This window comes from Salvia miltiorrhiza, unplaced genomic scaffold (genome assembly GCF_028751815.1).
Source record: "Salvia miltiorrhiza cultivar Shanhuang (shh) unplaced genomic scaffold, IMPLAD_Smil_shh original_scaffold_302, whole genome shotgun sequence".
In the NCBI taxonomy this organism is placed as follows: domain Eukaryota; kingdom Viridiplantae; phylum Streptophyta; class Magnoliopsida; order Lamiales; family Lamiaceae; genus Salvia; species Salvia miltiorrhiza.
The window spans coordinates 442,501-470,312 of NW_026651523.1; the positions used below are offsets into that span (position 1 = coordinate 442,501).

Here is a 27,812-nt window from a genome sequence, read left to right on the forward strand (position 1 = left end):
TCATAATTTATTTATTTTAAATTTATTTTGATGATTTTTATATGGGAAAAGGTGCAGATTGGCCCCCGAAGTAGTAACCCCTATAGCGTATAACCCCTCTTACTCACTGTGTGTGCAATTAAACCCCTAAACTTCGAGAAAAGGGTGCAAATTCCCCCCTCTGACCTAACGCCGTTAAGTGTCCGTTAACGTTTGAGTTTAATTGCACCCTCTACTTCAGGGGTGGATCTGCACCTTAATTTTTTTTTTTTTTTTTTAATTTTAGCAACCCACCTCCGGCATCAACTTAACCACCCCCGTACTCATCGATTCTGACTTGCACCTTGTCATCTTTCACGCGCCCAATCTCTTGATTGTCGACTGCCCACCGCTTACATGCAGCAACACCACCAGCTTCTTCACCGCCCCGCACAACAGCATCTCCTCCAACACCTTAACCTTTTAGACTTTTCTTATGATATTAATTGTGTATATATTTATCTATATAATATATATTTTAAATTTTATTATTTATTTTTGAATAATTATTAAAACTCTAGATAATAATTATGATTTTATTTTTGGTTAATTTAATATTTGTAAATTTATTTTAAAAGAGAAAAAAGAATGGATCCGGGTCAGGACTCGAGACCCTGTGAATCTAATGGATCTGGACATGAATCTCGTTTTTTTGGACCTAATGGATTTGGACCGGATCCTGACCTAAGTAAAAATATACGGATATGGATTTGGACCAAGCAGGATTCGATCCAGGTCCACATCTGGAGTTGGTGATGTTGCTGCATGTCGGCGGTAAGCAGTCGACGATCAAGAGATTGAGCGCGTGCGAGCTGAGAAAGTGTAAGTTGAAGCCGATGAGTACGGGAGCGGTTAAGTTGATGCCGGAGGTGGGTTGCTGAAATTATAAAAAAAAATAAAAACATAAAAAAAAAAAATTAAGGTGCAGATCCACCCCTGAAGTAGAGGGTGCAATTAAACCCAAACGTTAACGGACACTTAACGGCGTTAGGTCAGAGCGGGGAATTTGCACCATTTTCTCGGAGTTCAGGGGTTTAGTTGCACACACAGTGAGTAAGAGGGGTTATACGCTACAGGGGCTACTACTTCGAGGGCCAATCTGCACCTTTTCCCTTTTTATATTATATTAAAGATCTTTTCACAAACTTAAATTTAAGATGCATATTGAATATTTTTTTTATTAATCAAATATGACGATATTTAGAAAAAAAATAATTAAAAAAAAGAGGAGAAAAAATTGATAGGAAGTGAGGACAAAAAATAATGGAAAAATTGGGAGGGAAAAACTACTCTTTTATACAGAGTGTTATTTTTATTTTACGATCATTCTTAGCTCACTCGAAAAGTATCATTTTTATGGATTAAAAGTGTTATTTATAAACATATTATTTATTTCTACATAAAATATCATTTTTATTTATCAAAAATATCATTTACGAATTATCATTTATATTTAATAAAATATCCTTGTTAATAAAAGTATTACTTACATGAATCGAAAAAAAATTGTGTATACCAAACGAGCCTAATATTTAAAACCATGCAGGTAAAACTCTCTCGGTCACAGTCCTCCTCATGAAGCTGCCCGACTACATCGACACCGTCAGCAGCTCCTACGCCGACACGCTCTCCTCCTCCTCCGCCGCCGTCGCCGTCAACTTCGTCCACCTCCCCGCCACCGAGCCGACCCCGGAGTGGAGCACCAGAACTCGAGGATACTTCGTCCACAACCTCGTCGTCAGCCAGAAACCAAACGTGGAGGCCTTCCTCCGCTCGCGCCGCCCTAACATCGCCGCCGTGGTGGCCGACATGCTGTGCACCTCCATGATCGGCGTGGCAGCGGAGCTCGGCATCCCGGCCTACGTATTCTTCACTTCCCCGGCGAGCTTCCTCGGCGCCATGCTGCATTTCCAGACCCTCCACGACGAGCAAAACGACGACGTCTGCGCGCTGGGGAGCTCGCCCTCGGAGCTGACGATCCCGAGCTTCGGCGTCGCCGTCGCGCCTGACGTTCTGTCTCAGGTGCTGGTGGAGAAGAGGCAGTGGCAGGATAGGTTCCTTCACTACGCTCGTGATTACAGAAAGGCTAGAGGGATCATTGTCAACACTTTTGCAGAGCTTGAATCCCATGCATTGGGATCGTTTGTGGTGGATTCCGCATACGGCGCTGCGCCGGTGCCGCCGGTTTACTCCGTCGGCCCGATTCTGAACCGGGGGCCGTCGAGAGACGCCCCCGAGATCATGCGGTGGTTGAACGAGCAGCTTTGTGGTTCAGTAGTGTTGTTGTGTTTTGGTAGTCAGGGGAGTTTGAGTGAGGATCAAATACACGAGGTGGCGGTGGGGCTCGAGCGGAGCGGCCGGCGTTTCCTCTGGTCACTCCGGCGGCAGCCACCGAGCACCGAGAAGGCGAGGTTCCCGGGAGAATACGAGAGCTATAGGGAAGTCCTGCCGGAGGGGTTCCTCGAGAGGACTAGTGGAGTGGGTAAGGTGGTGGGGTGGATACCGCAGCTGGAAGTCCTGTCGCATCCGGCGGTGGGCGGGTTCGTGTCGCACTGCGGGTGGAACTCGGTGCTCGAGAGCCTCTGGTGCGGCGTGCCGGTGGCGACGTGGCCTTTGCACTCGGAGCAGCAGATGAACGCGTTCCAGCTGGTGAGGGAGTTGGGGCTGGCGGTGGAGATCACGCTGAGCTACTGCGAGTGGAGAGGCGACGGGGTGGTGGCGGCGGCGGAGGTGGAGAGGGGGGTCAGGGAGGTGATGGAGAGTGGGGGTGAGGTGAGGGAGAGAGTGAGAGAGATGAAGGAGAAGAGTAGGATGAGTGTGGTTGAAGGTGGATCTTCTTATGCTTCTTTCAAGAGATTGATTGATGATATGATGGCCTAATCAATTCATTACTAATTCTACAATTATTGATTTATAATAAATGTAACAGAAACTTTTGAGCCAGAATGCAACATATTTTGCTGAGATGAAAAAAAGGGAGTTGAAGCAAAAATCAAACACAAACTTTGCAATTGATTCAAATGAACATAAACAACAAATATAAACTAAATAGAAGGGCAAAGTTTCACAAGCATATACAGTTTCAACTATGAAGTTCTAAACTAATGAATGGCTTTCAAAAAGCAAAAAATCAAAAACAAACGATGAAACGAAATACAGCAACAGCTTATCAAGTCGACAAGAAAAAGAATAGTTTACACAAGTTGAGCAGTATGCAGATTGCACCAACCAAAGGAATAACTTACAAGTCATGGTGCATCGCTTTTGGCGTTGATTTTGGCGTCGCTTTTGAGATCAGTTTCGTAGTATTCCTCCTCATCGTTGAGATCTTCATCGTCGTAGTAGTACTCATCATCGTCATCATCTCCATACTCGTCCTCCTCCTCGCTGCTCGTATTATAATCCTTTGCCGGTTGTCCCCTTAGACTCTCTTGAATGCGATCTCTAATGGCCGTCCCCTGAGAAAGACAAGCTCGCAAGATTACAAATCGGAGCCATGTATATGTATCATCATTACTGCTTACCATTTTGTGGCAACGTTCCTCAAACATCTCGAGAAACCCAGCAACCCATCGATCAGCATTTTCGACCCACACATTGGGATGCACGCCGGCTGTTTTTGCGACAGTTTGTATCTGAAAGAAGCAGATTTGTTAAATTGAAAACATGCAACAACACATGTCCATCATGATCCAAGTTTTCCATCTGAAATAAAGTGTAACCTTCTCCCCCACTTTTTCTTGTTGTTCCTTGACCTTCTCTTGCAACTTTTGCAGCCTCATATTCACCCTTAGTCGCTTTTCCTGCTCGTGTGAAAAGAATTGTATCATAAAAACACCAACCTCACTGAAAACTAACACACCATTAATCTTTTTGGTAAGTAACCAGGTAGACGACTCGAGGTAACATTAAATCAACTGATGACAGCAAAAGAAGAGCATCAGGAGTATCATGCCTTAACGTAGCTGACATTAAGGTCTTTCCTTGAATATCCGCGGTCTAAATTGCGCATCACATATTGGTTGTAATCCTTCACTATCCTCATAATGACATCTGAAGTTGAAATTCCATCGGTTCTTTTAGTCTCTTTAAATCGTCCAACTTTTTTCACCTGCGTTTAGAGTAAAGTAAGAGATGATCAGTAGGCATCCAAAAATGCAAAAGAGACATCTGCAACTGAAATCTACAAAACCAAATAGACATATGTGACAGAATACAATGCTTACAAATTCATAAACATCATTTCCAGCTCCGCTAGCATCTGCATAACTGAAACAGGAGGTTACATCCCCCTAGGGGAGTAAATGCACGGTTACTGGAAGTTCAAACACATTTTCAACTATACTTATGTGGTTCACAACAACAAGCCCACCTATTATGTTTCACAACCACTAAATTTGGCTTCAATGTCATTACAAGGGGATATATGTTTAATGCGATCACTAATGTATAGACGACTTTTGTTGGAAACCGCCATTCTTTTAGGCACTTCAATTGATTTAGTCTTATATCCATTGTAAACACCCGGCACATTAATATCAGAACTCACAACTTCTGTATCAAATTGCCACAGCCTCAACAAATAAATCTAACAAATCAAAGGACCATAGTCTATAATTTTGAAACCTTCAAGGCACTCTATCAAATTTCTGTCCTAAAAAGGAATGTTTCAAGATGAGAAAGGCTTACGGAAGAGAATCGTGAGCCACGAAATCGATACGGTGCTTGTCAAGGAATTCTTGATTAATTACCCAAGGAGCATCAGGAACAACCTCATCCACCCACCTGCCATTGCCAAAGAGAAAAATTTACATGTTAAATTACATGATTATCCCGAGCAGACTACGCATCTACACGTATTCATACTAACTAGTAATTGTAACTATTCCCTCAACTGATCTGACTTCTAGAACACACCTACAACATGAAATCATAACCAGTTATTTGATCTCCCAAAAGAAACTTGATCCAGATGACATATAGCACAATACCAATTCGTGTATGAAACCACATTCTATCGGCCGATCAGATTAAGCACCATGAAGTGAATCACCAAGAAATACATACGAAAATAAATACGAAGTGCACGGGACAGGTAACACACTTGCAATGACGAAGGGATTCATATCGCTCAGCATCATTCATAACAGTCTTCCCCTTGTATTTATGAGTAGTGTCATCGTTGCAGCATCCAACCAGCAAGTACGTGTTGGGGAACCTACAGAGATTACATGGAAATGGAAAAAAGGTATCACAACTCGACTCAAAATTGATTAAGGAAATGTGTTTTGAGTATCATGCCTTGCTGCCTTAACATCAAATTCATCAACACATTCATAAATTCAGCTCAAAACAATACAATGCAAACGAAAAAAAAAAAAAAAAACGGAAAAAAAATCGTCAGATTCTCTCCTTCAACAACAAAATTTGAGTAACAATAATTTCAAACACAAAATAATTGAAACTGGAAACAATCATCAGTTCATCACAATCAATAACACCACCTCCTCATTGCAATCGAGCTAGCAGCACGATCACAATCGAACGCGGATTTCTCAGAAATTAACAAAAAAAATCAGATAATCAGGACCTCAAATCAAGGAGAGATGGAAAAAAACAACAGCGCAATGGAAAACAAGAAAAAAAACGCACAGCTTCTTCGCTTGTTCGAGGGAACGAGCGTGGCCGAAGTGGAAGAGATCATAGATTCCATCGGCGTAGACGCGTATGGGACGGTCACTGACGACGTCGTTTTTCGAGCTCGAGCCGTCGCCGGCGGTGGTCCGCCGCTGCTGCTCCTCTGCTTTTCCGGTAACTCTCTCTCCCATCGCAACCGTTTTTTTTTTTCTTCTCTTTTTTCTCTCACTAAATCTACATGTGATTATAATTTTAGCATTTTAATTATTAGTAATATATATTTTCTCTTTAAATGGAATATCATGCCGACATTACCGCTACATGCCTCCTCCTCTTGCTTATTATTAATCGCAAAAAACACGTAAAAATCTTAGATTTAAATTCCTTAATTTGGAAAGATTAAGAATATTATTTATTCTGTTTTAAAAAAAGAATATTATTTATTCGTTTTTACTTTAATTTGTTATATTGTTTTTTCTCGACTGATGTAATCTTTCTAGATTAAACAAAAAAGGGAGTAATATCCAATTCTAACATTTCCTGTGTAGTAAAAAAATATATATCCATGTAATAATATGAGAATAATAGTCAATTTTTATTATGATGCCTTACACACTTATACGAGTTACACCAATTAATATTTCGTATAATTATAATTCTTGTAATTTACATGGAATTTTCTACGTAATCATCGAATTTTCATATAAGTATATTAAAAATCATATGCTAAGACTAAGAGACAAATTTAGGAGAAAATAATCTACATCCATATATTATATGAAAACAGTTTTTAACGCATACATTTTACCGCCAAATTTTCTCTCTTAAATAATTTTTCTATCCGGCATTCTCTCAATTTTGTGTCTCATTACCGTCTCTCAATATGTTTCTTTATCTATCCCATTTTTTCACCTTATTTTCTCCATTTTGCATCCCATTAATCTCTCAGATAACATCAACAAGTGTATTTTTTTCTTAAATCCAATGGCTAAATCACAAAACCAATTATATTAAGGAATTTCAAAATTATTACAAAATCAAAAATTTGATGGTAAAGGGATTCCAAAATGATTTCAAATCAATTACTATAAAATTACAAAACTGGTCGAAGAGTTTGATTTAGATTATTCTCGTCGTTTTTAGAGTCGAACATACATAGTGTGCAAAAATATTTGAAGTGCCGAATCTTGAACTTCACAACATCCGTGCTCAAAATAGAGGTGCAATTCCTCCCTCCTTAATGTTGAAGAAGTATATTGTCAATGAACAAATAAAAAGATTTGATTACTTTCTTCGAGATTAATCCCCAAAACATTGCAAAATGCAACGAAAAGTGAAAAAAATAACTGCCACATACATACTTGATGCTCTCTGAAACCAATAGAACGGCAATTGGGGAATCAATTGGCATCCAAAAGATCGTCAACATAAAAAAGAATCTCGTTCAAAATCAAGAAAATACGACGATATTTTTAAAAGAAAAAAATGACAAAAAATAGAAATTGACAAAAGGAAAAAGTAGTGAATTCATTTTTTTTCTACAAATAAATAGATTACAAAGCCGAACTATAATGAACGCGTAAATAGATTACAAAGCCGAACTATAATGCCGCGTTCAATTTTAATATACATTGCTAATTAGTTTGGGCCTTTTTTTAGGTATTTTGTTGGGCTTTTAATTATCCTCAAAAAAAGTTGGGCTTTTAATTTAGGACTACATTTTACTTATTTAGTATATAAAATATTAAATTTTTAAAAAACTTAAATTATAAATTATAAATTATGACATATTTAGTTACTTTTATTAATTATACAATGAAAATAAATAGAAAATAGTAGTATACATTGAAAGTTAGAAATACATAATTATTACTATGACTTAAATTTATATCCAAATGTTATACGAAAATATTATTTTTCTAACAATAATATTTTCTCGGTAACAAGTTTGACATTTATTCTTTTCAAAATTTTAGATTTTTTTTAAATAAATGTGTGTACATTTTATTCATTTCTCTCTTAATTTCTCTAAAAATCTAATAATTTTTATAATGTTCTAACAAAATTTGGCAACACCACCAACAAATCTTTCTAATAGATTTCAACAACACCAGCAAAAAGATATGAATGATGTTTTATAGATTTAATAGTTTTCAAGAAATTGAAGGAAAACAACGAAATAAAGTATTTTGAATGAATTTACTAAGATAAATAAGAAGAATTATTCAAAAGTTTGGAGTCATATATGAACACTGATGAAATTTTATTTTGATTTTGACTTATTTATTTTTTGTGATTCTTTTTATTGACATCTTATTTTAATTGAAAAGGAAGATTAAAATTTTAATACATAGAGTTATGAGAAGAAGCATTTAGAAGTAGACGCTATCAATTTCGGCGAACTTCTTTTATATTGCTTTCAGCTTCGACGATCCCTTGTTCTTCCAAATTAACAGGGAGACCCAGAATAAGATTTTAATCCATTATATGTGAGTTGAAGGCACAAGATTGAGGAACAAGAAAAATAAGAAGGCGTTGAAAGAAGCAGATCGGTGCATAATTATTTATTTTTTGGGCAGAAACGACGCATAATTGATAAAAGAAAGTTGGAATTCATATATATCTTTTTAGGGTTTCTTAAATATTTGTTTATGTTATCATTGGGATAATTAGTTTAGACTATGAAATGAAATAACTGTTTATATTTGATTTCAATGAGCATTATCCATTATAATTTATATATATATGAATGAGGTTTATTCTATAATTTTAAGAAAGAAACTAAAGATTTTCATAAAAGTGATAAAGATTACAATTATAATTTTGAAGATAATACTAAAATTAAAACAAATATGGCTCCAATAAATTATGTGTATATGATACATTCATTATTACTTATACTTTCTTTATTTTTTTGAATAATTTACATCTTTTTTTTATTAATTTAAAAACAATTAATAGATTCAACTATTTAAAAGGGTAAAAATAATAATCTATATAATATTGTGATTATGGTTTACATTTAAATTTATTTATTTAAATATAGTTTAATATCGATATTCGCTATGCTCAGGCGCGTGCATACTAGTTAACAATGAAATTTGGAGATAAAACGTGGTTTAATTAGGAGCATCTCAAATATAATTACTTAAATATATATCTTGAACGATTAATTAATTAATATCAAATCGAAACATAAATGTTAATTTGTCTAAAAGAGTACAATATTGTGAAATAGGCAAAAACCAAAAAAATTTCCTAACTAACACGATATTAAAAATTTTAATATAATAATGGAAAAGATTAAGTTTTGAAATTTTAGATATCATAGCTACACAACAAATTTCTATTATACAAAAATAGAGTGTGAAGTGGGAGTCAACAGTGAAGATGGAAAAAAAATTGCCGGTTTAAATGAATCGTACTCATTATTCCCAAATTAAAATAAATACTTATAATTAAAGATATCAAGCTACATTAAAAAATAAATAAAGATATCAATTAAGTTACTTAAGGTTAATTAATCCATGCCATAACAGAATAATCTCCAGAGTTTCAATATCCACTCTTACAATATTTCCTCAAATTTTTTATATATATATTTTCGAGTTAATTGCTTATAAATACACACGAAGCACACCAAATTTTAATATTTAAGTAATATTATTTTTTTTATCAATTACAGTAATACATAAACTTTGAACTTTTTAAAATCCAGCCTTAATTAATTAAAATTCCGACAACATTTACAAGAAAATGTTTCGGCGTCCACGTTATGATTAACTGTTATCAGAATTTTAATCGACGTTGAATTCCAAGAATATTACTTAACCAAAAAATTAATATTTTTAAAATTCATTTTATTTTTAAAATTGTTAAATTTCAAAATTAAGTTAAGTATAGTACATGTATTTTTTATTTTTTTTATCAATTACAGTAATACATAAACTTTGAACTTTTTAAAATCCGGCCTTAATTAAAATTCCGACAACATTTACAAGAAAATGTTTCGGCATCCACACATATGATTAACTGTTGTCAGAATTTTAATCGAGACTGAATTTCATAAATATATTAATTAACCAAAATATATTTGTTAAAATTCAAAATTAAGTTAAGTATACTATATGTATTTACAAACAATTAACCCTATTTTTTTCACATCACAAGATCCTAATTAACGAAATATAAATCACCACTTATTTAATAGTAATAAATAAAAGTGGGAAAAAAAGAGGGCCAAAATAGCTAGAATGAAAAATAATTAAGATTAGAGAATTAATTTACAAACCCTAGAAAAGAAAAGTCAGCAGCAGCGCTTCCCCACACAGATCAAAGCATGTAGCCATCGTAATCACGACTTTCATTAAGTGAAGACGACTCCGGCGGCGCGTGGCCGCCTCCGCCTCCGCCTCCGCCGCGGCCATGCACGTCGCCTACCATGAACATGTGGCGCTGCTGCAGCTGCTGCTGCTGCTGCTGCTGCACACGATCAGCTCCTCTTCCCCAATACAAATTGGACGGCGCTTGCTGAGTAAAATCGAACATTCCGGCGGAGTTGGCGGCGGCGGTTGGGCCGCCGGTGAACTGCTGCACCATGGCGCGGAAGTTGGTGGTGTCGGTGTTGAGTAAGGTGGTCGGAGTTCGCCGCGAAGCCCTCGACCTCCGCCTGATCGGCCGCGCACCGCGGCCTTGCTCGGCGTTTCTTGGAATCGCAGCGGTGTCGATGGCGGTGGCGGCGGCGGTGGTGGTCGGAAGGGTGTTGGTTTGATTCTCATCGTTAAAATTGAGTTGCATCCAATTATTAGGATATGACATTGGAGTTGATTTTTTTTTTATGTTTGATAAATGGGGAAGATTGAATGGTAGTATAATATTGTGGGATGGGTTGGATGTATTTATTTAGGTTTACCACGGCTAGACTTTTATGTTACATATAATATTTTATTGTATCAATATAGTTTATTTATATATTTATATTGTTGATACATTAGTGTCACATTTAATCACATTCGAGATTCAGTGTGATGTCTATTTTGTATTCTTCTAACATTTTTTAATATTTTCTCTTTAATTTTAAGTTTGTATCCTTTAACTTAATATTCTTATTATTGACTATGGTCTATTCCATCTAATACGGGCATATAATTAATTTTTATCATTTAATTCCATTCTTATTAGTTAATAATTCATTATTAGGTTGATAAATTCAAAGTTAGTGTATAAGATTATTTTTAAACGATTTGATTTTGAAAAATAAAAATTAAGTATAATTATAGAATACGGTGACACACACACAATTGTGAAACGCTGAATCTCATGTGATATTTAATAAATGTAATGCCGATTAATTGTTGATGGTACTTTTATTTTATAAAAAAATTATTACAATAATACAACACGACGACACACATAAAATTGTGAAATGTTGAATTTCATCCGTTATTTTTTTTTAAACTTGAAAAATGGAGAACGTTATACTTCGAACCCTATATCTCACTCTGTTACATACAAAAGTTCGTACCGCTTGAATATCCTATTATGAACATACATAAGGAGATTCAATCAAGTATTTCTATATAGTAGTTGACGAGACTTGTATGACTAGTCAAAGCAAATACTTTTCTCTATTATGTAGAATTACCAAAAAGAATGTAAGGTGAGAGTGATGGGTGTTAAAATTGAACGTAATTGGCATTTTTGTAAAAATTCTAGAACTACTTTGAGTCGACGCAGATTAGATCTTTAATTTGGTCAAATTAAACAATTCGTGTAAATGTAGATATTATCAATTTTGTATGTTAAATTTCTCTATGATGATGAGTAAATTAGTAGTAATAGTCAAAATTGGGTACAATTCAAGTATAACTTAAACTGAAAGTGAAAGGTCATTTACGTTCGTGGCACGTCAGCAATGACGCCTAATTATAAAATTTCAAATATACAAATATACAATTATTCGAAAAAAAAACGTATTGTATTATGAATCCGATGAAGACTTTTTATACTCTCTTTGAATTTGATAAAATTATATGCTCTCTCTCTCCCATTAATAGCGACTCAATTCTTTTTGACATAAAAAATATAAAAAAAGTATAAATTAAATAAAAGTAACAAGTCACGTATATTTTAAAGAGTTATTTATTGCCTTTTATAGATTATGTCATTTTTAATGGGATAGACCTAAATAGAAAACCAGTCATTTTAACGGGACAAAGTGAATAATACATTGGTTGGAAATGAGGGTGGTTTTGAGGAATAGGATTTGAAATGGGGAGATTAACTATTCCTAATACTTTGTTAATTATTATGGGATTAGCTTCTTATTAGTTCTATATAGTAAAGTAATTTTTGTAAGAATTTAACTACGTAAACTCACCCGTGGACGTAAATCTCATGATCGAATCACATAAATCTTCGCATCGTTTATCGTTTTATTGAGGGGAGTTATTTCTTATTTCACCAACTTGTAATTTCAAGAATTTCTAGGCATGCACAACAAATTTAAGAGATTTTAATCATTTTAACTTTAATAAGAAATTATAGCTATATAAATTAAAAGAGGTGGACTTAGGTGAGCGCCGTTATATTTGTGCGCGCATAAAATGAGCGCGGATCCTGGGTCGGGTCAGATCCCAGACCTGGATCCAACATGTATAAAAAAAAAGAGAAAAATTTTGAGATAGCCAAAATGAATCATGGAAATCAATTTATGTCCACTTTTTGAAAAAACTTAAATTCTAGCCATATTTTACAAATTTGAACGTTTTTACCCCTCCGACTACCCGCCTCATACGGCGCCCGATTCATCAAACCCGGGGCCACTAAAACAAAGTACGCAATCGTTATTGGCGGCGATAACTTCGGCTGTGGCTCGTCCCGTGAGCATGCTCCCGTGGTGCTGGGAGCATTCGGCGTGGCGGCGGTGGTGGCGGAATCGTACGCCAGGATCTTCTTCAGGAATTCGGTCGCTGATGCGTCTTCGACTTTTGGGCCATTTGGCCCTATTTTTTCTCTTTATTTGTGTCAGTTCAGGTCTGTCCAGGGGAAAACGAAGTTGTTGAGGAAAGAAGGTCCAGTGGAGCGGAAACGGAAAGAATGTGGTTGGAATGGGCATTACCAAGCCCAGATTGCTATGTCGTGTTTACCAGCATGGAGCTTCGGCCGCAGTACCTCTCCAGTCTAACTTGGGGCATGGGAACCTGAAGCAACCCACCTGGTATGAATCAAACCGAAGGAAGCAATCCGTCTGACCACTACAATGAAAAGCAGACAGCCGAAGCCAAGAAAGGAAAGTAAATCTCGGAGATTTTGAAGAAGCAAGCAGGAGAAGGAGGAAGGAGCTGGAAGGATCTGAAGAAAGGGAAAGGTTGACTAAAGCTTGCAGCTGGAAGCTATCTTCAATCGGATCAATCAAAGATCGAGCTAAAGAAGGAAAGAAGATCTCGATGAAGATATGAAGCTGGCGCAGCTAGGGTTGGACCTTCACCATTCGGCAGTATAAAAGATTGATGATGTGCAGCGTGCATATTGTGACAGCCCGAAACCAATTGATTTATTTGAAATTATTTATCTTTGAATTGTTTGAATTTTATTTATTTATTTATTGTTAAGCCATTTAAAATTTTATTATATTCTCAGTTATAAATTTATCTAGTCGCGCCCCTAGTTAGAAGTATAGCTTTGAATTATGGATCATGACTATAGAGATATATAAATTTATGTCTTTAAATATTTTTGTTTCATTTTGAGTCGAAAAAAAAAAGAAAAAGAAAAAAATTTCATAATTTTTATAACGGGCCTTATTTTTTGTTTTAGGCTGAGACCCATATCTATAAAGAGCCCATAAAATCCTTAAATAACGGTAAAATGATAATATGAGTAAAATGTTAATCTGACTAGTGACTTTTAAATTAAAATGAGAAAATACGTGTCTCATTGCCTTTTAGCCACTAATCTGCTCAGCCACGAAACTTTTCTTTCTTCAGCCACGTATCATCCCAGTTTCAATATATCCGCTTCTTTCATCAGCTGTCGCCGTTTCATTTCACCTCTAAAAATTTATGATATTACAATAACTCAGTAAACTTGCAACCTTAACTTCTCAGCCTCTTCTTCCATCGGCTTGACCACAGACGGTAATTTTATTGATGAAATTTTTATTTCAATACAGCAAACTATACATACTTATTCTCCATTTATTTTGAGCGGATACAGCTAATAGCTTGTCACAAAAATTCTTATTTTTCCAAATACGTAACAACTTGAGTTAAGAAAACCTCTTGCACCCAAATTTGAGATTTAATAAATGATTAAGTTAATCTAAAGCAAATAAAATGAAATCTCTAGAAATAGTGTGGAGATGGGGTATTGTTGGTGAAAACATTTGCCACCAGAAAGAGGGATTCGGCTGGACAGCGCCGCCGGGCGCTGCTTGCGCCACGACGGCCGGAGGAAAGAAAGTAGGGGCGGCGGCGGCAGATCCAGATAGAGGGGGGGGGGCAGCTGGGTGGCGTTGCTGTCACGCTGCTGTCGGCCGAAAGGGGGAAAAAAAGGAGAGGGGGGCTGATGCGTATGTGGTGTGATGAGGATGTGTGCATTTTATCTTACTATTAATTAAAGAGTTTGGGCTCATACTTGGGCCTAATTGAAATGGGCTTGAGACTTTAAAGTATGGACCTAACAATTTAGTTATAAGTGGGCTGAAATTGATGTATTGGAATCAAGTCACTAATTCCTACATTAATTCACAGAAGTTGTGATTTTATAAGTAACTAGTTAATTAGTTTTGCTAATTACTAGAATTTTAATGTTTTTCAATATATATATAATTAGTTTCAAGTACATTTGAGGCCCCCTTATATTTATATTTGAATTTATCTGACTAGGTGTGGCGCGACTAGGACATGAATTTTGATTGAATTATTCAAGATAACATTCAAGTTGAAGTTGAAGTTCAAGTTTCAGGTGTGGGATTTATTTCAGTACATGCTGTGGTTAATTCTTGTCCATTTTAATAATATGTGTTTACCATATGTGTTATGACGTATATTTTGAGGATATCGCTAGGGGTCCGTAAATAGGGTCCAGGACTTCACAGTCCTTGGGTTGCCACAATGCGATTTGAGGTATATTTTGAGGATGTCGCCAGGGGCCCGTAAATATGGTCCGGGACTTTAATAGTCCTTGGATTGCCACAGTGCGAATATTGAGGATATATATGAAGTGACCGTATGTGTTTACTGTGTTATTATCATGGACAATTATTGCATGTTCCCACACTGAGTTATACTCTGTATGCTCATCCCATATTAAACATTTTCAGGTATTTTCACGTTGGAGACGCGTGGAGGGTCGAATGGGTGCATCAAGTCATTTTAAAAATAGTTGATTCAAGTATTTAAAGTTTTACTTAATAGTAAACATTCTCATGATATCTTTGTGTCATGCTTTGGAACAAAGGTGTTGATTGTTGATTCTAAATCAAAGTTAATATTTGAATATATTATTAAATAGTTGATACCTTTTAAATCGTTTTAAAAAGTGTTTTAAAAGTTTATTTCATTTAAGAATTTACTTTCATTAAATTGTTTTCCAGAATATTTATTTTTAAAAGTTGATTTTAAAATTTTTAAAGACTTCCGCATTAAATATTTATTTAAAAGTTTTATTTAACTCCTTAATTGGATTTGAGTGTTACACATATCTTCTTGGCCCTTTTGAACTTTGTTTTATTTAGTTTAGTACTTTAATCCTGCCAAAGTGTGGCATCCAAACAATTTACATTCCAGTTCTATTTCCTATTCCCGTCGCGTTTTCATTCGAACAAGATTCAAGGCTCGTAGCCTTAGGTATTACTTTATCTTATTTAAGTATTTCCTTTTGTTTCATGATGTGTTTTATTCATTTCGCATTTATGAATTTTGCTATGTGTGAGTAATTCCTTAGGTGAGGTTTTAGGGGTGGAAATAATTGTTGTCAACATGTAAACATTCGTGAGGCATTTGTTCTTTCGGTTGAATCTCGTGGTTCCGGAAGGATCTGTTCGAAACCATGGGCAGTAGGGGCCTAACGGGTGATCTCCGTTCGGTAAAACGATGTCCATGTCAAGCAAAGGCCAGGGTATACCAGGGCGTGACAACCGGTATACCCACGACTGAGTAGCTGAGCAGCGTCAACAAAAGGCGTTGTAGATCCAGAAGGTGGGGAAATGATTGATGGGATACACTGTCCTTCCTCAGTCTTGGGCTTCTCTAGAGAATATCCATCAACTGTGACGAGGCATAAAGCCATGGTTATCAAACGAGGAAGGTAACTTCTGCGCCGAAGCATGTCTATGACTGGTCGGCTAACAAGCCGGAAATGGTTGTGTCCAGGAGGCATGTGTCACTCAAAGTGCAGAGTTGGGGACCTCGGGAGAGAAGGTTGGTGAGGGTCATACTTGGTGAGTAACGGGTATGACTATCATCTAAGGAGAAGTGAAGCACTGCCTTGTGACCGGGGAATGTGTGACCTTCGGACCAAGTGACCACAATGGGATCAACCATCCTAAATGTGAAGTATAACCCCTTGAAACGCCCCAATGTCTTTGGGCCACACCATGGATTTATATGGATCATGGACGGATTATCAGTATGCCTATGACCGAAACGAATGTTGACAACAGTTACGACCTATGGTATACAGAGCTGAGCCATCCCGCAAAGCAACCAGAGCAGAGCCAGCACTGTTGGTATACAGAGCAGAGCCATATCGCTCGCTCCACTGCCAAAGCAGACCCCGATTGCTCGGTATCCAGAGCAGAGCCATCCCAGATCGCCCCGGCTGCCAGAGCAGAGCCATCCCACAAAGCAACCAGTGCAGAGCCAGCACTGTTGGTATCCAGAGCAGAGCCAGATCGCTCGCTCGGCTGCCAGAGTAGAGCCAGATTGCTCGGCATCCAGAGCAGAGCCATCTCACCAAGCATCCAAAGCAGAGCCAGCATTGTTGGTATCCAGAGCAGAGCCAGATCGATCGACATCCAGAGCATTTGCCAGCCTGCTCGGCATCCAGAGCAGAGCCAGCTCGCTCGGCATCCAGAGATGAGCCAGCTCGCTAGGCATCTAGAGCAGAGAAACCATGTTACCCAGAGCAAAGAACGGTCAGCTCCCAGAGTTGGATTGAGCTCGGTCGACAGAGCATCATCAGCTCTGCGACCAGAGCAGAGAAAGAGCGGCTTCCAGAACATTATCAGCTCGGCAGCCAGAGCATCAAACATGCGGCAGTACTGAGCAGTACCATCTAGGCTGCCAGAGCAGAGAGATCAGCAAACAGAGCAGCCTCAGACTTTGAGCAGCACTTTTGCACTTTTTTTGGCAGGACGTTTCATACGATATGTACTCAAAATGCAGTTTTACTCCAAACAATATGATGCTCATAAATTAGAATTGGTTTGTCAAGCTCCAAACAAGATGATGCACATAACTTAATTCCAACATTTTAAGCTTTAAATAAGATAATGCCTTAACACTCAACTCCGATCTTTCAAGCTCCAAATAAGTGATGCTTAGAACTCAACTCCGATTACTCAAATTATGATGGGATGATGTTTACAAGTTAGTTATGCTCTTTCGAGATGATGCTCACAAGTCATTATAGTTTTACGAGCTCCAGTTTAAATGTTGCTCACAAGTCAGTTTTTATCTTTCAAGCTCTAGATTATGATGCTCAAATGTGAACTTATTTTTTGTTGTCTATGATTTCGTAAGCTTATAATCTAGTTTGTATACTCTGGAGTTGTAAAAGTTTACTCTTGTGAAGTTGCCAGAGCAGAGGAATCGCTGCTGCCAGAGCAGAGGATTCGCTGCTGGCAGACCAAAGGAATCGCCACGCCAGAGGAATCGGTTCGCCAGAGGAATCGCTTCGCCAGAGAAATCGGTTCGTCAGAGGAATCGGTCTTCTGCCAGAGCAGAGAGATCGCGCCGCTGGCAGAGCAGAGAGGCCACTGATGCCAGAGTCAGAGCCGAGGCATATCAGAGTCAGAGTTGCCAAGGCAGAGTCAACACTCCAGAGACAGAGTCAAAGTTTCTTTTGCAGAGCTAACTGTTTTGCATAACGGTTTCTTTGATGGTTGTTTACAGCTCGTTATTTTCAAAGCTTGCTATATACTGAGCAATTGGGTGTCTAATGTAACAACAACACTAGTCAACACTTGTAACACCTTGTAAAATTCTCAGTTCGCGAATCAATAGTAGAAGCTCCTTTCTTGGTCCCGTGGATGTAGGGTTTCAGCCCGAACCACGTAAATCTTTTGTGTTCATCGCAATTTCTTCGTCGATTACTTAACAAGTGGCGCCGTCTGTGGGAATTCTTGATCCACAACCGACGCAGGAATGTCGATGCCACGAATTGAGATCGAGAAGTTTACGGGGAAGAATGATTTTGGGTTATGGCGTATCAAGATGCGTGCATTGTTGACCTAGCAAGGTTTGGCGGCAGCTCTGAAAGGGGATGATGAATCTTCTTCATCGGCGGTTACAAGGGATTCCGCGGCAGCTGTGGAGGCAGAACTCAAGAAAGCAGAAATGCGTGAGAGGGCCCATAGCCTTATCATCCTATGCCTAGGTGATAAGGTTTTGAGGGAGGTAGCCAGGGAGAAATCTGCAGCGGCGGTGTGGGCAAAGTTGGAGGCGATTTACATGACAAAATCGCTTGCGAATCGGTTGTTCTTGAAGCAAAGGTTGTACTCCTACAGAATCTTGGATGGAAAACCGATTGATGATCAATTGGAGATATTCAATAAGATCATTGATGATCTTGAAAATGTTGATGTGCGAATAGGAGATGAGGATCAAGCAATTATCCTACTCAATGCTCTCCCGAGTTCATATGATCAACTCAAGGATGCTATGTTGTATGGGAGAGAAAGTGACATCACAGTGGAGGAATGGTTTGTATTACTTAGAAGCCACAGCCATCACAGGGCAGTCTGACTCCATGAAGAAGGATGATTCAATCTTGTGGCATAAAAGATTGGCTCATGTTGGAGAGAAAGGGCTCAATCAGTTGCTGAAACAGAACAAGATCAGCAACCCTATTCCATTCAAGGTGGACATGTGTGAGCAGTGCATCTTAAGCAAAAGTAAGAGACTCCCATTTGATACAGGTAAACATACATCTAAAGCTCCTCTGGATTATGTTTACTCTGATTTGTGGGGACCAACACAAACTGAAAGTCTTGGAAAAGGGAGATATTACATGTCTATAATGGATGATTACTCTAGGAAGTTGTGGATTTTCATCTTGAAGGATAAAACTGAGGCACTAGAGAAATTCAAAGTGTGGTGTAATGAGGTGGAGACTGAAAAGGCAACCAAGGTGAAGTGCCTGAGGACTGATAATGGTTTGGAATTTGTGTCCAAGGAATTCAATGATTTCTGCTCTGGAAGGGGAATCCAGAGACACAAGACAGTCCCAGGAACTCCACAGCAAAATGGGGTTGTTGAGAGGATGAATAGGACCATTCTGGAAAGGATAAGGTGTATGTTGTTTGACTCAGGGATGCCAAAGAAATTCTGGGCAGAGGCTGCTGTCACTGCAGCCTATTTGATCAACAAATCTCCTTCATCCGCTATTGAATTCAGAATTCCAGATGAGCTCTGGTATGGTTCTACATCCAACTATTCATATTTGAAGACTTTTGGGTGCAGAGCATACATACATGTCAGACAAGAGAAGCTTGAACCAATGGCCTTAAAATGTGTGATGTTGGGCTACCCCAAGGGTGTGAAGGGGTACAAGTTGTGGTGCACTGAACCAGGAATGGGGAGAGTATACATCAGCAGAGATGTAGTCTTTGATGAAGCTCTCATGCCTTATAAAGTAGGATCTGATCCAGAGAAAGAAAATGCAGATGGTAAAATTCTGTTGGATGAATTGTTTGATAGAAACCATGCTGATAATGAATCAGGTGGAGCAACTGAAGTCTCTCAACAAGCTGCAGATGATGAAGATGTTGGGAGCAGCTCTGATAATCTAAGCTCATACCAACTAGCAAGGGATCGAGCAAGAAGGCAGCCCAAGCCACCTCAGAGATATAACCAAGCTGAGATGGTATACTTTGCTTTGAGCATTGTAGAGGAGCTGGAGTATCAGGAGCCCAAATCCTATGCAGAGGCTATGAAGGGACCAGAGAGAGAACAATGGCTCTTAGCCATGAAGGAGGAGATGAACTCTCTTGAAAGGAATGGTACCTGGATACTGGTGTCAAAGCCACTGAACAAGAAATTAGTAAGCTGCAAATGGATCTTCAAGAAGAAGATTGAGGTTATTGGGAAGGAGCAGACCAGGTACAAAGCAAGATTGGTGGCAAGAGGTTTCACTCAAAAGGAGGGAATTGATTATAATGAAGTATTCTCACCTGTGGTTAAGCATACTTCCATCAGAGTTATGCTGTCAGTTGTAGCTCAGTTTGATATGGAGCTTGAGCAGATGGATGTTAAAACCGCATTTCTACATGGAGAGTTGGAGGAGAAGATCCATATGGTCCAGCCTGAGGGGTTTGTACATCCAGAGACAAGAAACAAGGTGTGTTTACTTCAGAAAAACTTATATGGTCTCAAACAGAGTTCAAGGCAATGGTACAAAAGGTTTGATGAGCATATGGAGTTGATGGGATTCACAAAGTCTGCATATGATAGCTGCGTTTATTTGAAGAAAAGGAATGAAGTTACTGTTGCATATTTGCTGCTATATGTAGATGACATGTTAATAGCTAGCAAAGATAAGGTTGAAATCAAGGTAATCAAAGATGGTTTGAATCAAGAGTTTGAAATGAAAGATCTTGGTGCAGCCAAAAGGATTCTTGGGATGGATATCGTAAGAGACAGGAAGGCTGGAAAGCTATGGTTATGTCAAAAAGATTACATATTAAAGATGTTAAGGAAATTCAATATGCATGAATCAAAGGCTGTTACAGTGCCCCTAGCTGTTCATCTGCAACTCTCAGATAAACAGAAACCAAAGAATGACACAGAGAGACACCAAATGATAAATATACCTTACTCAAATTTAGTGGGAAGCTTGATGTACACAATGGTCTGCACTAGGCCAGACATTGCACAAGCTATAAGTGTTATGAGCAGGTATATGGTGGATCCTGGTAGAGAGCATTGGGAAGCTCTCAAGAAGATGCTGAGGTATTTAAAGGGCAGTGCAGACAGAGCTATTTTGTTCCAGAGGAAGGAAGACATCAGCAAGCCTTTCTTGATGGGATACACTGACTCTGACTATGCTGCTAACACAGACAACAGGAGATCTCAGTCAGGTTACATTTTCACACTCTTTGGATCAGCTGTTAGTTGGAAATCTTCACTACAATCTGTAGTTGCATTATCAACCACTGAAGCAGAGTACATGGCTGCAACCGAAGTTGTCAAGGAAGCTGTGTGGCTCAAAGGATTAGTGCACGATTTTGGTATTGAGGAAAGTTCTGTAACTTTGAAGTGTGACAGTCAGAGTGCTTTGTATCTTATGAAACATCAAACTTTTCATGAGAGATCTAAGCACATAGATGTCAGAATGCATTTCATAAGGGATATAGTTGATCAAGGACTGGTGAAGATGGAAAAAGTTGGGACAGAGGAGAATGCAGCTGATGCGCTGACTAAGGCTTTGCCTACTGCTATGTTTGAGCATTGTCTTAAGTTGGTAAATCTGCTGACTTGAAGTTTGATACAGAATTAAAATTTTTCGGAGGAAGAACTGGAGCCTTTGTTATTGTTGTCGATTATTAGCTTAGAAATCAGGTGGAGATTTGTTGTCTATGATTTCGTAAGCTTATAATCTAGTTTGTATACTCTGGAGTTGTAAAAGTTTTACTCTGGTGAAGTTGTCAGAGCAGAGGAATCGCTGCTGCCAGAGCAGAGGATTCGCTGTTGGCAGACCAAAGGAATCGGTTCGCCAGAGGAATCGCTTCGCCAGAGGAATCGGTTCGTCAGAGGAATCGGTCTTCTGCCAGAGCAGAGAGATCGCGCCGCTGGCAGAGCAGAGAGGCCACTGATGCCAGAGTCAAAGCCGAGGCATATCAGAGTCAGAGTTGCCAAGGCAGAGTCAACACTCCAGAGACAGAGTCAAAGTTTCTTTTGCAGAGCTAACTGTTTTGCATAACGGTTTCTTTGATGGTTGTTTACAGCTCGTTATTTTCAAAGCTTGCTATATAATGAGCAATTGGGTGTCTAATGTAACAACAACACTAGTCAACACTTGTAACACCTTGTAAAATTCTCAGTTCGCGAATCAATAATAGAAGCTCCTTTCTTGGTCCCGTGGATGTAGGGTTTCAGCCCGAACCACGTAAATCTTTTGTGTTCATCGCAATTTCTTCGTCGATTACTTAACATTTTTTAATAGCAATTTCATTTATCATAGTATTTACTCTTATAAAAAAATGTTAACATTATCACTTTATAATATATAGATTGTTTAAAAATTTGTTAATATATATAAACTGCTGGGTATAGACTTTAGCAGAAAAGAGTTGAGGATCCGCTCAAGTGTTTCTTGGTACGCATCAACGAGACATAAACTTGTCTTTGCCCAAAGATGCAAGATCAAAAATTGGCATTAAATCAGTAATCTGCTTACACATCTGACGGTTCATCAAAATAATCGTAAAGATTTCTTGGTGAAACGCACTCAACTTGCAGATAGCAGCTAGTCCTCATTTATCTTCTCCTAATTTTGATATTAAGAATCCAATCTTCTCCTGCCGGTTTAGGAATGGATTTCGGCAGGCGGAGTGGGACCTTATGCTCTCCTAGAGTTGACAATGGAGTTGGTAGGTGCAGATTTTCAGGTTCAATGTGCACCTGAAGCTGCCTCGCTATCTGATTATTTCCAGAAAAGAATTAGTTGATAATCAGAACCAACAATGTAATTCATAAGAAGAAAACACCTTTCGCAACAAAAGTTGGGTCAATTAATTGAAACATCAAAAGCAGCTTTGTCACGCCATGTACAGAATTGAGAAACAAATCACACGATGATGAGAATTCTGATTCCAGCAATTAAAAATGATTAGGCACTCCCTCAAGGTTAATACTGATGCAGCACTCAGATAAATAGCCAGTTCATTTTACTGACTTGAAGAAATTGAATTCATGAATCAATAAGATACTTACCAACACACACATACAAACAATAATTTAATTCACAAACGAAAGCTTAGACTCCTCTCTGAATCTCAATAGCATAAGAGTGAACTCATACCTCAGCCAAGATTCATCTCCTTTGCCCCCTATGGCGAACTTCCGTATACTCTGACAAAAGGGAAAATGTTTGTTAATACCTAATACAAATGACTTTACGTAATTGAGGCAGTGTTTCATAATAAATAAACAGTTGAGATAACAACACATTTGAACTATAAACTTGCTCCTCAGCCTATATTAGGTATAGGAACTGAAAAAACAAGAGAATTCTTGAAAGATAAAAAGCTGAACCAAATCACACATAACATAAAACTAATGGATTGCAAATTATAGGTGTTAAGAGTTCACTACTTTGTAGTAAAGTTTGCCAAAAGAATTTCACTATTTACTAGCGCAGCATCAAGAAATTAATGATAGTAAAATGCTGTTTAATGATATTATAAATAATCGATAGGACAGAAAAGAACTGATATGATAATGTTGAACTAATTTATTGTAGTAATTATCTCTTAGGAATACTTCAAAGAAAGAAAAAAAAAAAAAAAAAAAAGTGTGATTTCCATTTTCTGGAAAACTTCTCCAGCATTACATGTTGCAAGAGTAAAGCTTCAAATTTGAACTACTAACCACTCCGGTGGTTTGCTGCAGCCTCGTACTCTTTAGTGTTTGTTTCATCATTCTTTGTCCACTTCCATTTGGCTACAGAACTTCTCTTATCAATGCACATGAACGCATATCAAAGCAGACAGGAGAATAAATCTACAGAGCATAACAAGGTACTGTGAGAAGCTTAAGATCTATATTGATTTTCCAGGATAAGGCTGTAGAGAGGGGTGTCTGCATCATTAGCAAACTGTTTAGGGACTTATTTGCAAATCTTGCATAGGGAGTTAGTTAGAGCTGCAAGACTCTTGCTGCTTTATTCTTTTCCTGTTCTATTTTTTCTCTCATTCCATATCATTAGTTTTCGAACCCAGGAGCTACCGCTTAAGCAATGGCACCTAAACCAACTGAGCTATGAGCTCTATTAGTAATTAACGCATTACAAGTTTAATTATATATATATATTTTTTATATATGTTGGATCCGGGTCTGGGATCCGACCCGACCCAGGATCCGCGCTCATTTTATGCGCGCACAAATATAACGGCGCTCACGTAAGTCCACCTCGTCGCCCTATGATGACAACTGCTGGCTCAGTGTCTGAGGGTTACTAATTTTTTATGACAACTGCTGGCTTAGTGTCTGAGGGTTACTAATTTTTTCTTATGCCACCACTGGTATTCTTTAGTGTTAGAAGTCTGAATTTGAAGTTTGTACTCTTTTTTATGCAAGTTTTGGTAGTCTGAATTTGAAGTTTGTAGACTGAATTTGAAGTTTGTAATCTTTTTTTGATGCAAACACTAGGTATTGAAGTCTGAATGAATTGGAATTGAAATATGAAGAAATTGAATAAATCGAAAACTGGATGAATTAAGATAGAAAAATTAAATTGTGGGATAATTAATGGAATAATATCATTAAAGTTAAAAATATTAACTTCAAAAGTTAATTTAGAATTAAGAAATTTTAAAGTGTCATTAATATTATCTCTATAAATTTTCTTTTACTCCACTTACACCTGCTTTATCAACTTTCTTAAAATTTATGTTCAACCCCAAATAAATTTACTTTTACTCCACTTACATCTACTTTAACAATTTTCTAAAAACTCGTGTCGAACCCCAAATAGGACTCTTTTTCATGGACGAAGGAAGTACATTTTATTTTGTATGGTTAAAATGTTGCTCTTTGCTTTTGTAATTAAATTTCGTACATGTGTAGAACTTAAAAGTTGTAAACTAGTGCGAGTGTAACACTAGTTAAATGAAAAGGGACCATCGAGGAAGAAGAAATTCTGATCAATGTCACTCTCTCGTAATAAAACGTCGTATTTGAATTTTGATTTTTAACATGACTAGCCCAAGTCGGACCAAAGAAATTAATTAATTTATCAAGTAATTATTTTAAATAAGTTTACTGAATATAAACACACAAACAATGTAAGTGTGAAAATCTAATGGAAAAATTGAGGTAGAATGAGAAGATGGGCAAGAAATAGAAGCAAATGTGATTGTTTAATGCAGCAAACAGCCTTACAGGAACTTGATCTCAATACAGCACAACACAGATAATAAGTTTTTGATTCAACCACTAAAACTAATGCAGCACAAAGAAGCATCACCTATCACACTACAAGTACACATTATTCTTCACAATGTCAATTGCCTCTTCTCAAGACTCATAAAGATGCCAGGATGCGATGATACCTGCATCAAAACAATTAAAACAATTGACAAGCATGGCATCTGATAAAAGGATTTACCAATCAATTTAAACTCCTAGTTGTAGAAGATGCACAACAAAGTGCTTATTATTGCTCTTCACCCATAAGGCCGGAATTGTGAGCCCAATTTTTCGATAAGTTTCAAGGCTGAGGCAAGAGATGTATACATTTTGTTGTACAACATTCTTATTGGTAATCTTAATCAACGGTACCGATATCCGTACCTACTATTCTGTTATGTCACATGCTAACATGACCCTCTACATTATGGGAGATTTATATATATGAGAAGAAGCAAATGTTTTATGTACCACACACATTGTCCAAATTTATATGTCAAGTTTTACATATTTGTGCTTCAATTCAATTTGGTGTACTAGCAGCCTTGCCTTGGCAACTTGATGCATTTCAAAATGGTAGTATAGCCCCAAGTTTCCCACACACAACCTATTGACACCAAAATTTTGTTCATAAAATAAGGACAAGATATCCATCAGATATCTCATCTTGCACCGACCAATTTTAAGTACCACACTCCAGTAAAAAAGAAATACATCATTTACATAATTTTCTTCGAATCCTTTAGACTTTAACACCCAAATCAAGACCATGATCCTTAATCGAGCAATTCATCCTCTTCTCTTACAGACAGCCTGAATAACCGAAGATTCTACTGCTTCAGAACTAATCCATTAACCTTTTTGGTACTGAAAATTTGGTGCTTAGTGAAGTAGCAATGAAGGGTACATACTATAACCAAAATCGCTGAAAACATGTCATCACCCTCATTTTACAACCTTTTTTTCGAAAATAGGTACTACTTGTCATGTTACCCTAGTCGTCTGTTTCCTTCGTAATGGCAAATGTTTTAACTTAATTTATGTGTATACGATCTTCCTTATGAGCATGATGCATAAAGAAACCAATAAAAGTAAATTTTATGCATTTTGTGGTACATATTAAACTTTCATACATAGGAGAATCAAATTCTAAACGCTTTAAAGAGGAGAATCAAATTCTTAACCAATCAAGAAAAACTCTTTTCATCGAAATATATATCCTGTCAACTCAAGTACTAAATGCGATACACACAAATCACTATGACCACTGTTTATTGCGCAACGCTACAGAACAAGAAGAACAAATTGCAAAGCAACGAATTTACTTACCGGAAAAGTGTTTCAGGCATCGCGAGAAGGGATCATCCCAGCTTTCCTGGCATATGCGAAGATCCCACCGGCCTCGATGACAGGGCCGGCATCCCCGATGGGCTTCAACTTATACTCTTTCCCCGTGGTATGATTGATGAGCTTACTCTCACCAAGCTCGATAGTCAGCACATCCCCAGTCGTGCACTCGTCGCACAATCTCCCCTCCGATTCCAACGGATAAATCTCTCCGGTGGCGACCGAATTCCTGAAAAAGATCCTGGCGTACGATTCCGCCACCACCGCCGCCACGCCGGATGCTCCCAGCGCCACGGGAGCATGCTCACGGGACGAGCCGCAGCCGAAGTTATCGCCGCCAATAACGATTGCGTACTTTGTTTTAGTGGCCCCGGGTTCGATGAATCGGGCGCCGTATGAGGCGGGTAGTCCGATTAGGGCGTAGGAGCCAAGCTTTTCGTACTCGTCGGGGTTGGAAGGGACGAGGGTAAGGTACTCGGCGGGGATGATTTGGTCGGTGTCGATGTTGTCTCCGACGACGTAGCACAGACCGTGAAATGAGTTGGTACCGTTAACGGCGGAGGACGGGGAAGCGGTGGCGGCGGTTAGGAATCGGGAATTACGGTCGAGCTTGAGGGATTGGGAGTAGGAGATTGATGGATTGACATTGCAGGAGGTGAGCTTGAGGTGGGGCAGAGAAGAAGAATTAGGGTTTCCGGAGGAGAGATTGAAAGTGGGTGGTGTTGAGATCGCTGCAGCGGCCGCCATTGTTTTGGTAATGGTGGAGAATTAGGGTTTCCGGAGGGAGAGGAGACGAGATTGAAAGGGGCTGTGTTTGATAGGTTAGTTTAAGCGTGTTTGTTTAATTAACTAGCGTTTTTTTCGGTGTGATGAAAAGGGAAAGCCCGCTGCTAAACTACTGTTCATCCTCGATTGTGTACCCCACGGTGTTTAAAATTTTGGATTCCGAATTTGCCCTCCCAATTTTGTACATAAAATTCGGTTCCTCTTATTGACGGCGAATTTGTTCTTCATTCATCGCCGATCTGGTAAGCCGTTTTCTCTTCATTCATGGCATACATTCCGATGAAGGAACGATTCTAGTGGTAGCTCTGAAATGAGGGTTTTATGTTGAAAATTTGAAATAGTATGATGTGGGTTAATTTTTCAATTCGATTTCTCTCTGTCGTCTGTAATGAAACACAAAAGAGTATGAAAAACGCGTCGACATTACTGGTATCGACGGCTTCGTGTGCTCTTCGTTCGCCGGAAGTTTTGTAAAAAAAATTTAAAAACGATTCTTTTCTTGAATTGATGAAATTTCCCTATTTTTGCAATTTCTTGTATATTGGGGGTTTTGGGTGTTTGGAGGCGACGGGCTGCAGGCAACGAGAGGGTTGATATATTATAACACCTTAATTGTTGGAGTTGTTGCGAGCTGCATTTGGGGGGAAGTGGTTTCCAATGTGTTTATGC

At 38.1% G+C, this 27,812-nt stretch overlaps 4 protein-coding genes across 4 annotated transcripts in view; 1 reads left to right on the plus strand and 3 right to left on the minus strand.

Moving 5' to 3' along the window:
* Positions 1 to 3,477, plus strand: part of LOC131003991 (anthocyanidin 3-O-glucosyltransferase 2-like) — a gene marked incomplete at its 5' end in the record, with an annotated part of 4,597 nt that extends 1,120 nt beyond the window's left edge. Inside the window, one exon of the mRNA XM_057930564.1 lies at positions 1,565 to 3,477. Coding sequence (XP_057786547.1) covers positions 1,565 to 2,898 — 1,334 coding nt within the window. The remainder of the gene's footprint in view (positions 1 to 1,564) is intronic.
* Positions 3,040 to 6,037, minus strand: LOC131003960 (choline-phosphate cytidylyltransferase 2-like). Its single transcript, XM_057930533.1, has 8 exons — positions 5,671 to 6,037; positions 5,123 to 5,236; positions 4,708 to 4,803; positions 4,245 to 4,287; positions 3,974 to 4,129; positions 3,741 to 3,821; positions 3,543 to 3,653; positions 3,040 to 3,476 (listed from the first exon to the last, which is right to left on the minus strand). Exons 1-8 carry the CDS (start codon positions 5,844 to 5,846, stop codon positions 3,267 to 3,269), a joined length of 987 nt encoding a protein of 328 aa, XP_057786516.1. The 5' UTR covers positions 5,847 to 6,037; the 3' UTR covers positions 3,040 to 3,266.
* Positions 6,038 to 9,900: 3,863 nt separating this feature from the next.
* Positions 9,901 to 10,554, minus strand: LOC131003961 (VQ motif-containing protein 22). Its single transcript, XM_057930535.1, has one exon. The coding sequence runs from the start codon at positions 10,471 to 10,473 to the stop codon at positions 9,988 to 9,990; it is 486 nt and encodes a 161-aa protein (XP_057786518.1). The 5' UTR covers positions 10,474 to 10,554; the 3' UTR covers positions 9,901 to 9,987.
* Positions 10,555 to 24,942: 14,388 nt separating this feature from the next.
* On the minus strand, positions 24,943 to 27,812 carry LOC131003962 (3-isopropylmalate dehydratase small subunit 1-like). The gene is made up of 2 exons (XM_057930536.1): positions 26,340 to 27,812; positions 24,943 to 25,153 (listed from the first exon to the last, which is right to left on the minus strand). Exon 1 carries the CDS (start codon positions 27,102 to 27,104, stop codon positions 26,352 to 26,354), a length of 753 nt encoding a protein of 250 aa, XP_057786519.1. The 5' UTR covers positions 27,105 to 27,812; the 3' UTR covers positions 24,943 to 25,153; positions 26,340 to 26,351.